The sequence below is a fragment of the Oratosquilla oratoria genome, chromosome 29 (assembly GCF_046742065.1).
Source record: "Oratosquilla oratoria isolate Oo_2021 chromosome 29, ASM4674206v1, whole genome shotgun sequence".
Classification (NCBI taxonomy): domain Eukaryota; kingdom Metazoa; phylum Arthropoda; class Malacostraca; order Stomatopoda; family Squillidae; genus Oratosquilla; species Oratosquilla oratoria.
The window spans coordinates 1,327,501-1,345,000 of NC_134805.1; the positions used below are offsets into that span (position 1 = coordinate 1,327,501).

Here is a 17,500-nt window from a genome sequence, read left to right on the forward strand (position 1 = left end):
CGACAAAATGGTTGGGGGGCAGGGGGAAGTCGATTTTCTCCTTCTCGATTCTATCCCTAAGGAGCCAGCAAAATATTAGATATTTAAACCACCCTTTGTGGACATTTCCCCCACGGACGTTTGCGCCAGCATTCTCATCCTTTCCCAGTGTCCAATCCCCCCACCCTCCTCCTCCTCCTCCTCCTCCTCCTCCTCCTCTTCCTTCCCCCCCCCTTTTTCTCTCCCCGTTCCCTCCTTTCCCCTTATTTAATCTCAAGCATTTGTATCTCAACTTGTACTTGAAAAAGCTGTAATAAGCGAAACGTCGTACAAATAAAGGCTCCGTCCTCATATGGTGTTTATCTAGTCAATCTTGTCGGCAGACTGCCACTTTTAAGCATGCATATATTTACATATATATATATATATATATATATACATACATATATATATATATATATATATATATATATATATATATATATATGTATTTACTATAATAAAGTAGTAGCCGCTGTCTGTCTGTTTGTTTGTTTGATCACGAACTCCTCCTAGGGTTTTGCAGATAGACCCCCATAACTATATATATTCTGATACTCTATCTCTCCAGGTACTTGGATAACTATATTTCATTAAAAAAAATTGGTTAGGGTTAGGGGTTAAAGTTAGGTGGGTAATGGTTAGGTGAGTGATTATTCATGAACTACCCCTAGGTTTTTGCAGATAGACCCCTATAACCATATGTATTCTGAAACCTTATAACCCAAGGTACTTGGAAACTATCTTTCATTTGTCTGTCTGTTTGTTTGTTCATTTGTTTGCTCAGGAACTCCTCCTATGGTTTTGCATATAGACCCCCATAACCATATATATTCTGATACCCTATCACTTCAGGTGCTGGGATAACTATATTTCACTTAAAAACATATTTTTGTTTTGGTTAAGGGTTAAAGTTAGGTGGGGTATGGTTTAGAGATTATTCACGAACTCCTCCTAGGTTTTTGCAGATAGACCCCTATAATCATATATATTCTGAAATCTTATAACCCAAGGTACTTGGATTACTATCTTTCATTTGACTGTCAATTTGTTTGTTTGTTTATTTGTTTGTTTGTTTGTTCACGAACTCCTCATAGGGTTTGGAGATAGACCCCCATAACCATATATATTCTGATGCCCTATCACTCCAGGTACTTGGATAATTATGTTTCATTTAAAAATATATATTTTGGTTAGGGTTAAGAGTTAAAGTTAGGTGGGGGTATGGTTAGGTTAGGGATGATTCACGAACTCGCATCAACGCACGAGTAATTTGGCTAGTGTATATATATATGTATATATATATATATATGTATATATATGTATATATTATATATATATATGTATATATATATATATATATATATATATATATATATATATCGAATAAAGAATATATATCAACTGTAGCCCTCTTCAGGAAAGTACATAAAACAGAGGACGAAGGGGACTTACAAGCTACAGAAAAGAGAAGGAATGTGGACAGATGCCCTCACTCAGGCGCGGGGCAAACTGGGGTGGCGGAGGAGGGAGGGGGTGAGGTGAGGGGGTGTTGTAAGCTCCGTACCAGTTTCCTAACAGCTGCGCGTAAAATGATGTCAGGAGTCCACTGTCTTTTAGAGATATTAATATTGGGGCATTCCTCAATTAATGCTGATTCGACTATTTTTCTCCTGAAACCGCAGTGGGACTTGAACACTAATCTGGCCTTACCCCGGTCGAAAGAATGATTCTTATTTCTTATAAGTCCCCTTTGTCCTCTGTCTTATGTATATATATATATATATATATTTGTATATATATATACATATATACATTATACATATATATATATATACATATATACATGTGTGTGTGCGTATGTATGTGTGTGTGTGTGTGTGTGTGTGTGTGTGTGTGTGTGTGTGTGTGTGTGTGTGTGTGTGTGTGTGTGTGTGTGTGTGTGTGTGTATGTGTGGATATATATATGATCACTCAAACCAATTAGATATTCAAGAAGATTTAGATCAATTACAGCAATGGTCTGAAAAGTGGCTAATGAAATTTAACACAAGTAAATGCAAGGTAATGCACATAGGTAAAAATAACAGTAAGTACGATTACAAGTTATTTGGAAATTCGTTAACAAAAGTGGATAGTGAAAAAGATCTCGGCGTAATTATCAGTAACGACCTCAAATCATCCAAGCAGTGTATTTCAGCCTCTGAGAAAGCAAATAAGATTCTGGGATTGATTGCGCGATCTTTTGATTTCAAAAGTCCATCACTCATTAACAAGCTATATAAATCGTTAGTTCGTCCACATTTGGAATATGCTGTTTCCGTATGGTCACCGAATCTCATTAAAGACATTGACAGACTGGAAAAAGTACAACGGCGAGCCACAAAACTGATTCCAAATATCAAAAATAAATCATACGAAAATCGACTTAAGCACATGAATTTGTTTTCCCTAAAAAAGCGTAGACTCAGAGGTGACTTGATACAGGGCTTTAAGATTTTAAAGGGAATTGACAACATCAAAAGTGACCAAATTTTCACATTGAATGAGAATCAGACAAGAAACAATGGTCTCAAACTGTCCGGAAATAGATTCAATTTGGAAGTAGGTAGAAACAACTTTGCCAACCGTGTAGTTAATGAATGGAATAAACTTCCTGCACAGGTAGTGCAATGTAGTTCAGTTCAAAGCTTTAAGAATCATTTAGATAAATACCTAAGTAAGATGCTGTAATGATTATAATTTATGTTATATTATTTGTTTTTGTTTTGTTATAATTTGTCTGTCTGATTTTCATTTATTATTAGTTATATGTCAATTTATAATCATTTACTATTTACCTGTTTGTTTGTTATTCAACTATACCTATGCATTTATTTATGTATTTTATTTGTTATTTTTACATTATTATAGTTTTAATTTATTATTAATATGATATATATATGTATGTATGTATATGTGTATGTATATATGTATATATATATATATGTATATGTGTATATATGTGTATTTTTTTTTTTTATTTTTTTTTTTTTTATCCGAGCTAGATATGGATCAAAAGGTCTCCTGTCGGCATGCTCCGCCTTTGTAATCCTTTGTAATCCTTTGTAGGATGTATATGTATGTATATATCAATTGAGCCATTCTGAGTGTATTACTGAATAAAGGCCTCTCTAATACCAATTCATGACTCGCATGACTGGGCCAACATTTGCCACGTCAATTCTGTAAACTTCTCTATCTCGTCTCTCCATCTTCTGTCTGGTCTCTCTCTTGCACGCTTCCTATCTCTCAGTGTCAACTCATTAACACATTTGCTCCATCGATCGCCATTCGTTTGCGCTAATTTACCTTCACAGTTCTACTTCCTCCCCTTTACCGCTTTCACGATACCTTTCACTCCAGTACGCTCTCTCATTCAACTTGCTCTGCACTTCATATTCTATTCTGGCTAACACAAGGTGATTTTATTTTCCTTTTGCCACGTCACTGCACTGGAGTGGTGCATGGTTCCCTAGTTCTGAGAACAGGCTGGGGAGATAGACTGTTTCATGCCAGACCCTGTGCATCCTGGGGGAACGGTCAATGGCATTCGAACGTTCATCAGCAGGGCTTCTTGATTACTGGGTCAGAGAGCTAATCGCACTTAACCTAATCTAAATAGTATGCCACTGGGATCGAAGTGGTTAACTTTTGTGCAGTTTGCACCTTTCTTTTCATTTGAGCTCTTTCATTAATCTCCATGGTATCCTTCTCTTCGTCTGTGGTAGTAGTAGGGTTTTCCCAAGCTGAGTGAAATCACCTGGCTATAGCTAGAATAAATAGTACAGATTCGTACAACGTGGTAAAATGTTAATCAATAAATTTTATATAGATTCAACCCTTTTACTATAGAGGGAGGTTTCATTCCGTTGAATGAAATAGCTTGTCGGTGGCTAGAATGAATACTAACTATGCATCACAGCAAAAGAGTTCATTCAACAATCAATTCTTGTAAATCCTTGAATACGGCGGCACACTATATATTTTGTTATTCAGCTGAGGGCCGGTGGAATTCGGAGTGATCTAGATATTTTCGGCCAGGGTTCAATACTCGCAGGATAAAACTATATAGCTTTTTAAACACTATAGCAAAATTAATTAAGTAGATTCTTGCAAGTGTTGATAAATGTAGAAGTAACTAAGCAACTGTTAACCATTCCTACCTGTCTACAAGCCTTGACATATATTTTTGGTACGAGTATAGCTAGATTATGGTCAGGACTGAACGGGTTAAAATCATTTTGATTAACCAACACAACCCGGTGCCATAACTACTTTTTGTTGACTTCTTGTTCTGTTGAGTACAAGATTATTCTATTTAGAAGAATGGGGTTTCTAGATTAATGAGGTTAATCATCCTGAGGAGAATTGATCCTGGACTTTTTTTTAATAATCTTGTGGTTTTTGGATTCACAGCAAAAGTATTTTAATCAAAAGTATTATTAAAAGTGAAAGTATGGTATTCTTGTGCAATCTTTTAACTTCTAGAGGTCCTTCTTCAGCTAAATTAAATTGTATTTGAAGAAGAAACGGGCGTTGCTGATTCAATTATTGATGAAAACAAGCCACTTATTTGTTTCTGTGTTGTCATTTGAGCTCCATTGATTCTTTTAATTCCCCTCTTGTCATTTTGTCTCTATTGGCATTGGGTCTCATTTTCAAACTCTAATCCTTTAGGACTGCCTCACAGCAACTTGGACAGGTACATTTCTTCATTTCTTTACAAATATATTTTTACCATTATCTTTCTCTTTCTCAGCGCCCTGTCCTTGGTTTGGGCAGATTGTTCATGCCAAGGTGTTTATTATGAAAAATTGATAAACGTCGTCTTTCGCGCTAGATTTGTATACTAGGAAACGACTTCAGGATTGGAGGAGTTTAAGTCCAGCCGAAGCCGTCAATTTTCGTCCCTGTATTAGTAGGTGAAATTTGCTTAAAATTCTTCTGCCATAGCTTTAACGATTTTTTTTTTTGTCTACGAATATTCGGTCTTCAGGTATATTATCAGAATATTACTTGTAGTACCATCACTGGCTGTTCCTTATTAACACTACACTTTCATTCAGCTATGCATTCACTCATCCTCTATGAGAATGAGTGAAACAAAACGGTAGGGAAGAGGGAAGCAAGAAGGGAAATAGAATGGAGGGAGAAGAGAAGGATGACGTGGAGTGTTGGAGAGAAACAGGTGACGGTTCAAGGAATTTCTGGTGTGACGGTATCCAGTTACCGCCACGTTAACACGGTGTGACCGTCGTGGTACGTGAAAAGTGGGTGGGGGAGGAAAGAGAAGGTGAGGAAGGAGGGGCAGGTGTATACAGTGGGCATAGTGCAAGTGGGTGTATTGATATTTTCTTTTATGGAAAGAATTTGAATCTGATGTGTGATTTAACAATATCACCAATATCAGTCTGATAATCTCAAAATGACTTATTATGATTTATTATGACTTATTATTAACTATTTCTTCCTTTGAAAGTGTGAGTGTTATGTACACGTTTGAAAAGAGAAGAGAGATTGGCTAGAATGACTTTTACATAGTCATCAAAACTATGAATAGGAGATGGATGTTAATTGTGAAGTCCAAGACAAGTATTTTGATGAAGAGGAAGAGATGGATGCTGAGAACTTGGCTTACTTGCTTGAGGTACCAGAGAAAGTTCCTCACTTCCCAAATAAAAAAGAAATAAATGACTTGGTCAGGGATATGGGTCTGACCAAGTCCAATACAGAGCTATTCATCTCCAGGATGAAGCAGTGGAACATGGTCAAGGAGGAGGTGCAGGTGACAAGTCACAGAAGTCGGCACGAACTTTTCTCAGACTTCTACACTCTTAGGGATAGTGTAAGAGGCTGGTAAAAAAAAAGTAGAAAGAAAAGAAGACTGGTGTTACATTTTATGGGTAAGGTGTTTATGAAACAGCCGGAAGTTCGAGTGTATTGTTGACAAGACATTCCTTTGTAACCTAAGTGAGAATTATGCAGAGGCTCGAGATTATTCTAGATAAACAATTTTGCCCTACTGACTTGTAACAACGAATCTGATTGGTGAAAGGGCGAAAATTAAATTGGTTCACGGTTGTAAGATCACGCCCTTTGAGGAGTATCTTAAATATAAAGGTAAATATAATTGGACTAAAAAAATCACTACGTCACTGCAAAGCTCATGTAGGATCTTGCATACGTGCTCTCGGGGTATTCATTTGGAGTACGCTGTATAAGAATTAACGGAAGAAAGATACAGAAGAAAAATATTTACATTTCATTCTCCTGGACAGAATATAACTAAAAGAAGTGAGTTGCCATATTCATAAGTGAGGACCACAAGGGCGATTACAGTGACTACAGTGTTGACAGGACTAACTGTGGCAAGAGAGGTGACAGTGGGTTACAGAGAGGTAACAGTGGGCAACACAGACAGTGATAACAGGGGTGACGAGAGTCGACATTGGCGACGAGGGTCGACAGATAGCCTCTGCTTCTGTCATGATGTACCTAGACTGTTTGGCGTTATTGGGGTGCCGTTTGTGCCCAAGGAATGGCGGCTCTTCACGTACAGCTTTATCACAAATTTGAAAGCTGTTACTTCATGACAGTGATAGTAGTTCACACCCAGGAAAGGATAAAACTTGTAGAAAAACATAACTTAAATACTTTTGGCCAGTTATGAAGAAAGATGTATATGATTATATAGAAAATTGTTTGAAATGTGCTAAGATGATAGGAAATGCACCTAAACTTGCTCTTATGTTATCATATCCTATCCCGTACAAACCTTGGGAAAGACTTTATATAGATACATTGGAGTTACTGGGCTTGCAGTAGGATCAGAGGAGGGATGGAGGAAGTTAGTGACAGAGTTTGGGAAAGTGTATGAAAGAAGGAAGTGTAAGGTGATGAGATGTACAAGGGGTGAAAGTGGATTAAAAAGTGTAATGAGAAATAGATATTTGGGAATGGATGCTAAGAGGAGATTATGAAGGGGTGATTGTGCCGATAGTGCTATACGGGGCAGAAACATGAAACACAAGAGAGGAAGAGAGGAGTTTGAATGTGTTTGAGATGAAGTGCCTGAGAAGTATGATAAGAGTTACTAGGCTGGATAGAGTGAGAAATGAGGAGATGAGGAGAAGGGGTGGTGGTGGAAAGGAAGTTGGAAGATAGGGTTGATGAAAGAGTATTAGGACGGTTTAGACACATGGAAAGAATGAATAAAGAAGACTAGTAAAAGAAGTGTGGAAGGCAGATGTGGAGGGAGTGAACATGAGGGGTCGGCCTTAGATGAGATGGATGGATGGGGGTAAAAGGGGCTTTGGGAAAGAGGGGAATGTCGGTTGAAGATGGATGGGAGAGAACAGAAGACAGGGGTGAATGGAGAATGGTTGTATATGGATGATGCTGTGATGCATGAGGTGGAATGGATGGGGGATGGGGTTGAGGGAACATGTGTGAGAAATAATTTGACGCAACCCAAAGGGATTTCTCCTCGTCTTCTCCTTTTCAACATGAGGGGACAGAGAGGGGGGTTGCCGATTTAATGAAGCAGCCTTGCTGTGGATGTGCTATCTTGTGACACTACTTCTGACCCAGAACAGTGGGTGAGATGCTGGGATGACCCGTCATCCAGGAGGTGCCAAGATAAGAGGGAGGGAAGAGGGTGGAGGGGAGTGGTGTATGTTTGGGATGGAATAGGTGGGAGTGGTTTTTATGCCTTTGTTTTTTAGCTACCTCCCTTATAAAAAAACAAAACAAAATAAGAGAGCTGAAACCTTTGCTTCAGTAATCTATGATCAGATAATCTGTAATTTCACTACTCCTAAGATCTTAATTTCATAAAATGGTACTGAATTTAGTAACAATATCTTGGAAGAATTATGTAGTTTATTTAAAATTCATAAAGTAAATATACTAGTGAATCATTCTCAGAGCAATGGGGTTTTAGAGGAGTTAAATAAGAAAATTATTACATGTCTTAGAGGTTTGATAAGCCCACATAATGTAAGTTGGAATAGTTGGATTCCTTGTGTTAATTATACCCTAAACAACCAATTTAACACAGCTACAGGAGAAACATCCCATTTTATTATTTTTGGGGAAGACAAAATTCTCCCAAATGAAATCTTGAATGTAGAACAAAAACCTGTGTATAATATAGATGATTATATCTCAAATAGGATACATACATTTCAAGCTGTACATCAAAGAGTTAGGAAACGCATAAAAGAGTATAGACAAGAGATGAAAGAGCAACAATACAAAATAGCACATAAAATAGAATTACAAATAGGATATTTGGTCATGGTCAAGTTAAATACAACCCATGTTAAACTTTCACCTAGGTACTCACATCCATATAGGATGATTAATTTTGCAGATAGAAATAAATACAAGATCTTACACTTAGAAACTAGGAAAGTGTCAATTAGACATGAAGATGATTAAAAAAAATATCAAAAGAACTGAGAATTTGATAATGATGAGGAAGAAGAAACACAGGATATAAATGTTATCATGGAATATGTTAATTTTGTATATCAAGAATATGTATATAGTATCATGTGTGAGTTGAGTATCAATCCAAATACTTTTTACAGATGAAAATTGCATTAGTTTTATCAATATGTATGGTGAGTGCTTTGGACTGAAGCCAAATACGTCCGGGAGCCTTGGTACAGCATCAAGGAAACCTGATAATGGTAGACCATATCCTTAGTTTAGTTTTAGATTATAAAAACATATCAATAATAAAAAAAATTGACTTCATGAGAGTGAATTTAAAATTATTCAAGGAGAACATCTCCAATAAAAATGTTGTTCAAAGGAAACTTGGAAGTAAGATAAGTAAGAAAATAAACTTGATGTTATAGATTCAGATTTCAAAAGAAATGCTAGACAAAAGAGGAGCTTGGTAGTTGTAGATTCAGGAGCTCTTGTTGGATTAGGAATATCCAATTTTGTCTTTTTTGCTAACTTAAAGATTTCTATGAATAGATTGAATAAGAAAGTAGCAAAAATTGACCATTTACAAACAAGTGTAAAAAAATGAGGAATTGATCTCTGATATTACAGATAATTTACAGAATCTCAGTATAAAACAATCTGAACAAGAGAACACCCTACTTGTTTTCTTACTGCTTGATGCGATGCACTTGAAAATAACCGAGATGCAATCTTAGTTGGCATCTTTTGTGCAAGATTTAGTTCTAGCAAATTCTGGTCAAGTCACATCCTCTCTTCTCCCAATACCTCAACTTATTAGAATGATTAACTAAGCTGAGAAGGATTGGGATTTTAAACATTTCTTTGATGAAGTAAAAGTAGTATTTAATTACCCATTACTAACTGCATATTTAAATGTTTCTTCAGTGATAGTAGAAGTTCCTTTTTCCTCTGATTTTAGCTTCAACTTGTACAAGATGATACCCTTCCCTATGAAGGTAAATAATTCACTATATGAAGTGGACATACCAGTTGTAGATCCATTTAATTACATCCTTTCTCTAGACAACCTAAAGGCGAGCACAATCTCTAATGATAAACTTAAAAGTTGTAAAATAGGAATCTTTATCTTTGTCACTCTTCCCTTTTTGTGTTCCGTGAAGCATTGAAAATTTCTTGTGAATTTTCACTTGTCAGGAATGGGGACTCAAAAAGAAAATAGTGAGTGATTAATCATACGTAACAAAGACAGTGGTGAAAGGAAAGTGTAAAGTAAAAGCATAAAAGAAAGACGGCCCATAGAGACGACAACAGAGTGGTGAAAGAGGACCATAGAGAGTCACAGTGACCACATATTCCAAATGTGGACGAACTAACGATTTATATAGCTTGTCTGAAATACATTGGTTAAATGATTTGAGATTTACTGATAATTACGCTAAGATCCTTTTCACTATCCCCTTTTGTTAACGAATTTTCAAATAATTTGTAATCGTACTTATTGTTATTTCTACCTACGTGCATAACCTTACATTTATTTGTAAGGTTATGCCAATGTTTAGATCGTTGCTGTAGTTTATCTATATCTTCTTGAATATCTAATGGGATTAAAAGATAGCTTGCCATTCTGCACAGTTTAGTATCATTAGCAAATTTCTAGACAATATATTTCAGTTCGTGGTCTATATAATTTATATTTACTATAGATAGAAATGGCTTAACGGAACCCCGATGAGCTTAACTCATAATTTTCTTTTCCCTCTAGAAGCTTTACCACTAGAACAACTCTCTGTTTACGATCGTTTAACCAGTTACTAGTCCAGCTTGATAGGCTTTCACTTATTCCATATAAAGCTAATCTAGCAAGTAGTCTTTCGCATGGGACGGTTTCAAAAGCCTTCGCAAAGTCCAGATACATTAAATCTATATTAGTTTTTGTCATAATTTGATATCATTATGTTGTAGAATTCGAGTAGGTTAATCAAGCTAAAACGTTTCCGTCTGAATCCATACTGGCTATAATTTATTAAACAGTTACTTTCTAAATGGTGTTCGATAGCAACTCTGATGATAGTTTACATATTTTTTGTACGATTAAGCTTGTAATTCATTTTTTTTTCACCCTTTTCAAATATGGGGTAACGTTAGCTAACTCCATTTTCTTGGGACGTCTCCGGATATGATTGATTTTTTGAAACTAATTTCTAATGAAGTATCAGTCTCGTTTTTAATTTCCTTCAAGATTCTTTATGCTAACAGTCAGATCCTGGTGTTTTATTAACTTTGATTTTTTTTTATTATCTCTTAGTTTTTTCTTTTGCTATATATACAGTTGATATTAAGTTTCCCCTGAACTTATCACAGGACACATTGAAGAGTTTCGTTTACAAATACTGAACTAAAATAGTTGTTTAAAATATCACCTTTTCCTTCATTCGAATATTGAAGTTGACCTTCAGTAGATGATAGTGGGCCAATGTGATTCCTAATAACCTTTTTATCCCTAATGTAACTATAGTATTCTTTGAGATTCTCTTTGGATTTATCAGCGATATTCATCTCGCATTGCAGCTTTCTTTTTTTGTCGTCTTTCTTAAATCCCTATGTATTATTACATTATATATATATATATTATATATATACCAAGGCTTTTTCCCCCCTTACCAGGGGGGTAACCAAAAAGGACAAGGCACAAAAACATTCCCACCCATTTCATCTCCGAAAACACTCCACACCCCTCCACCCTCCCTCCCATCTTAGCACCTCCTAGATGACGAGTCATCCCTGCACCCTGTCCACTGCCCTGGGTCAGAAGCAGTGTCGCATAATTTTGATAATTGTTATGTGCCGCAGAATACTTGTATTTCTTATAAGCCTGCTGTTTTAGTAATATTTTTTCAGTTTCTTTGCCAAGCTATTTTGTCCGAGCCTGATTTGAGGGATTGACTGTCCTTAAACGGGATATAAATACAAATCATCTTAGTCAGAGAATTTTGAAATATTTTCCACATCTGATCTACAGGTCATTTGCTTAATTTTACCCCCAGTTTGTAAGCTGATGCTCCTGACGTAGTCCTCTAATTGAGTTTTACTGAAAGCAGGTATTTTAGATACACAACTATCTATTATATATATATATATATATATATATAGATATATATATATATATATATATATTTTACAGGTGAAAAATGTAATCACACATTTGTCAATCACGTAGAGACCACTGTTGGAGTAGAAAAGACTGGAAACGGGGAATCTATATATTTCGATTTTAAACTGCAATCCTCTTCAGTAGATATAATTAAAAGAGAGCGTGCTGCTTAAGTAGCACGCTTAACAAAAGAAAGGGGAACATGGGAAGAGGTCTCTACCCTCGGCTCACTCCGTATGTGAGGTCAGGAGGCAAAGGAGTTTTCAATATGTTGGTAATGAAGAGTCCGGACATTATATCGGGGACCATTGCCCCTTTGAAATATTCATGTTGGGCTGATATTCAATGATAGTAGATTCTACCATTTTTCTCCTGAACTCACATCTGAGCTTATTTATAAATCCAGATGTGAGTTCAGGAGAAAAATGGTAGAATCTACTATCATTGAATATCAGCCCAACATGAATATTTCAAAGGGGCAATGGTCCCCGGATGTAATGTCCGGACTCTTCATCACCAACCTATTGAAAACTCATTTGCCTCCTGGCCTCACATATGGAGTGAGCCGAGGGTAGAGACCTCTTCACATGTTCCCCTTTCTTTTGTTAAGCGTGCTACTTAAGCAGCACGCTCTCTCTTATTTGTATCTACTGAAGAGGATTGCAGTTTGCAATCGAAATATGTAGATTCCCCGTTTCCAGTCTTTTCTACTCCAACAGTGGTCTCTACGTGATATATATATATATATGTATATATATATATATATATATATATATATATATATATATATATATATATATGTATATATATATATATACATATATTATATATATATAATATATATATATATAATGTATACATATATGTATATATGTATATATATATGATATATGTATATATATTATATGTATATATGTATATCTATCTATATGTATATATGTATATATATATATATATATATATATATATATATATATATATATGAGCTTGAGTTTATGTTGTGGTCACTATTTGCAATAGTTTCACCAACCTCTACATCGATTATCATGATTTTGGTGCTTGTAATCAATAGATCGAGTAAGTTTCCTTATCTTATGAGCTCTTTTAAGTGCTGAACTAAGCAATTGTCACCGAGAAAATTTATCAGGTGACTACCTATATTGTCATGTCCAATCAATGTTGGTAAAATTGAAATCATCCATTATCAGTAAGTCCCGTTTACAGAAACTAGACTGTTTTTGGAACAAAAAATTTTCGTCTGCTAATGATAACGTTTTTGGCCTATATATTACACGTACATTCATCTTTTCTCTATTTGCTTGAGTTAATTCTACCCATAGACAATCGTATGCATCCAGTTTCACTTTCTCTAATACACAGCCATGAATATTGCTTTTAACGTACAACAGAACACATCCGCCTTTCTTGTGGTTCCTATCCTGATAAAAGGGTTTGAATCCTATAATATCAAATTCAGCCTCATTTAACTATGTTTCGGTTATTCCTATTATATCAAGATTTTTGCTATTGACATACGCTTGGATTTCTTGGAATATGTTTCAAATAATACGAGCATTAATGTTCATGTTGTTGTTTTAGAAACACATGATTACTTCTTTCTGAATTGTTATGATTTTCTACATCATGCCTTACATCGTCTTTTTATTCTTTATTGACACCTTGGTCCTTCATTGACATTCGGTGTCTCCTGGACATTTGGTAACTCATGTATACTTTGTCCCTCTGTCATTGTGTCTTACGTTAGGCATTTTTCATTCGTTGACATTCTGACTGGCACTGACATTTAGTTCTTCACTATCGCCTTGTCCTACATAGAAAATTTATCCTTCATTGACATCACCTCCTAAAGTGACATTTTGTCCTTCACTGACATCATATCCTAGTGACATTTTGTCCTCCACTGATATTTCATTTTACCATGATACTTTGTCCACCACTGACATTACACTCTATCGTGATATTTTGTCCTTCATTGACATTATATCCTGAAGCAATATTTTGTCTTCCACTGACATTATATAATATTTCGCCCTACTCTGTTACACCTAGTATACTCTATTTCCCTTCTCTTTGAGCTTCTAACCCTCCCCCCCAAAAAAAAAGAACTAGTTCGTTACAAACTCCCACAATATAAGAACATCTTTGCCTCTACGAGTAAGGTGGATCCCATCAGAAGTATAAAGGTTATGACGCCTGGAAAAGAGATACCAATGATCAAGAAAGTGGTATCCCAGCTGAGTGCATAACAATGGTACCCTCTCATGGATGCCTATGGCTCTACTGTTCCAACACGAGCCAGAGTAGATCCTCGAAAGAATTCCACAGACTATGTGGAGGTTCCCACGCTCCTTCATCTCCTTAAGGAGGACCTTGTAACTCCGAACAAATTACTCTGATCATACCCTACGCCGCATCGTTACTTCCCGTATAAACAATCATGACCGTGTTCATCTGTTTTCATACCCTGATGGTCTGGATGCAATTGGCAATCCCACGGCTCTGTTGACATGCAAGCTTACAACGTCGTTTAGTCTTCCGCTGCAGGATGTCGTCATAGCCTTGCATCATGGAGTTTTTCACCACCAAGAACTCCTGATGTTCAGCCACTTCATCCCCCAGCGGAGCAAAATGATTGACTTGAGTTAAAGATTGTTCTGCAGGGCACACATTCACCGAACGCTGGCTCGACGAACGGGATCACACGGATCGCCACAAGCTCACGGCAGCGGGGGAAGTGGAAGAGATGGAATGCTCTTTGAGCTGCGGAAGGGGGTCATGCTTCTCACAGAATACAATCTTGAGAAAACAAATTTCCTCCTTACACTTCCTGAGACGGCCATTTAGGATCACGCAACATTAACAAGTCATTTTGCTACTTCTTCGGCAATATAAGCGGCAAAGAGAAAACACACACAAAAAAAGGGCACTAAATAAAATAAATACACAAAGCTTACTCTGCTTATCCTATACTATAACTACCACATTTGGAGTACAGTAACAGACTATCATTATTATTCTTAATAACTACTATACTACAGTAGTCCTTATACCCGTAACTACATAACTCTATACAAGAAACACAACACAGTCACTTGTCATTACTTGGAGTAATAAACTTCACAGTAGGTATTCACTAGCTGGTGCCTCAGCAGCAAATTTTGTTCACTAGTTGAGGTCAGGGAGCGAACCGAGCTGAGATCAGGGAGCGAACTGAGCTGAGATCAGGGAGCAAACTCAAAGCTGAGGTCAGGGAACGAACTAAGGTGAACCCAGAGAGCGAACTCAAAGCTGAGGTTAGGGAGCGATCTCAAAGCTGAGGCCAGGGAGGAGCGAACTGAACTGAGGTAAGGGAGCGAACTAAGCTGAGGTCAGGGAGCGAACTCACAGCTGAAGTCAGAGATAATAATAATAATAATAATAATAATAATAATAATAATAATAATAATAATAATAATAATAATAATAATAATAATAATAATAAAAATAATAATAATAATAATAATAATAATAATTATAATAATAATTATAATGATAATAATAATAATAATGATAATGATAATAATAATAATAATAATAATAATAATAATAATAATAATAATAATAATAATAATAATAATAATAATAATAATAATAATAATAATAATAATAACAATAATAATAATAATAATAATAATAATAATAATAACAATAATAATAATAATAATAATAATAATAATAATAATAATAATAATAATAATAATAATAATAATAATAATAATAATAATAATAATAATAATAATAATAATACATACATACATATACCAAGGCTTTTTTCTCCCTTACCAGGGGGGTAGCCAAAAAGGACAAGGCACGAAAACATTCCCACCCATTTCATCCCCGAAAACACTCCACACCCCTCCACCCTCCCTCCCATCTTAGCACCTCCTAGATGACGGGTCATCCCTGCACCCTGTCCACTGCCCTGGGCCAGAAGCAGTGTCGCAGGACACAGCACATCCACAGCAAGGCCGCTTCATTAAATCGGCGACCCCCCCTCTCCGTTCCCCCATATAAAGGAGAGGACGGGGAGAAATCCCTTCGGGCTGCGTCAAAAAGTTTTGCTCACACACACTACCTCACCCCCATTCCCCCGTCCAATCCACCTCATGCATCACAATATTTTCCATATATAACCATCCTCCATTCACCCCTGTCTTCTGTCCTCTCCCGTCCTTCCTCAACCGACATTCCCCTCCTCCCCAAAGCCCCCTTCACCCCATCCATCCATCTCATCCTAGGACGTCCCCTCATGTTCACTCCCTCCACATCTGCCTTCCATACCGCTTTTACTATTCTTTCTTCACTCATTCTTTCCATGTGTCCAAACCATCCTAATACTCTTTCATCCACCCTATCTCCCAGCTCCCTTTCTACCCCTGTTCTCCTCCTCACTTCCTCATTTCTCACTCTATCTAGCCTAGTAACCCCCATCATACTTCTCAGACACTTCATCTCAAACACATTCAAGTTCCTTCTCTCTTCCTCTCTCATGTTCCATGTTTCTGCTCCATACAGTGCTGTTGGCACAATCACTCCTTCATACAGTCTCCTCTTAGCATCCATTCCCAGATTCCTATTCCTCATTACACTTTTTAAACCACCAAGGCATTTACTCGCTTCTCTCAATCTACATTCTACCTCCACCTTCACTCCACCCTTTCCTGCCACACTTGCACCCAAATATCTAAAACTATCCACTTCCTCCAGTTGCTCTCCCTTAATGCTCACTTCCAGATTACTGCCACTTTCACCCCTTGTACATCTCATCACCTTACTTTTACCCACATTTATCTTCAGCTTTCTTCTATCACACACTCTCCCAAACTCTGTCACCAGCTTCCTCAATCCCTCCTCCGATCCTGCCACAAGCGCAGTGTCGTCCGCAAACAACAGCTGGCTCACCTCCCACTTTTCTCCATTTTCTTCAACCATCTCCAATCCCTGACCCACTACCCTTGCATTCACCTCTCGCACCACCCCATTCATGTATAAGTTGAACAGCCAGGGTGACATAACGCATCCCTGACGAAGTCCCACCTTTACCTCAAACCACTCACTCTCTCCATTTCTAATCCTGACACAAGCTCTACTACTCTCATAAAAACTCTTGACAGCTCCCAGAAGCTTTCCTTCTATCCCGTATATCCGCATAACCTCCCACAGTGCCTTTCTGTCTACCCTGTCGTAAGCCTTTTCCAGATCCATAAAGGCCCAGAAAACATCCTTCCCCTTACCTATAGCTTTCTCACATATCTGTCTTACCACAAAGATCTGATCTACACAACCTCTACCTGTCCTAAACCCACACTGTTCCTCACCAATTACTCCTTCTGTTCCTCTCCTAATCCTCTCAATCAAGATCCTCCCATAACCCTTCCCAACTACACTTAACAAGCTAATCCCTCTGAAACTACTACATTCACACTTGTCCCCCTTTCCCTTGTAAAGTCGAACTATACACGCACTCCTCCAGTCCTCTGGCACTCTACCCTCTCTCCAGCAAACATTAAATAACCTCACCAACCAGTCCACCATCACTATACCTCCTTTTTTAAGACATTCTGCATGGCATCCATCCAGACCAGGTGCCTTTCCTGCTTTCATCATCTTAACTGCTGCCTTCACTTCATCCTTCCTTATTTCTCCTCCATTTTCCTCACTCATCACTTTCATTTTCTTAGCATTTCCCACTGCAGCTATCTTTCCTTCCCTATCCTCCTTCACATTAAGCAACTCCCTAAAATATTCTGCCCATCTTCCCTTTACTGCCTTCTTCTCCATTATCAT

At 37.0% G+C, this 17,500-nt stretch overlaps 1 protein-coding gene across 1 annotated transcript in view; it reads right to left on the reverse strand.

Annotated features, from left to right (window-relative positions):
- Nucleotides 1-17,500, reverse strand: part of LOC143040557 (hemocyte protein-glutamine gamma-glutamyltransferase-like) — a 183,817-nt gene that overhangs the window by 143,873 nt on the left and 22,444 nt on the right. Inside the window, exons 3-4 of the mRNA XM_076211639.1 lie at nucleotides 14,138-14,353; nucleotides 12,952-13,092 (exon numbers count right to left, since the gene is read on the reverse strand). Coding sequence (XP_076067754.1) covers nucleotides 12,952-13,092; nucleotides 14,138-14,353 — 357 coding nt within the window. The remainder of the gene's footprint in view (nucleotides 1-12,951; nucleotides 13,093-14,137; nucleotides 14,354-17,500) is intronic.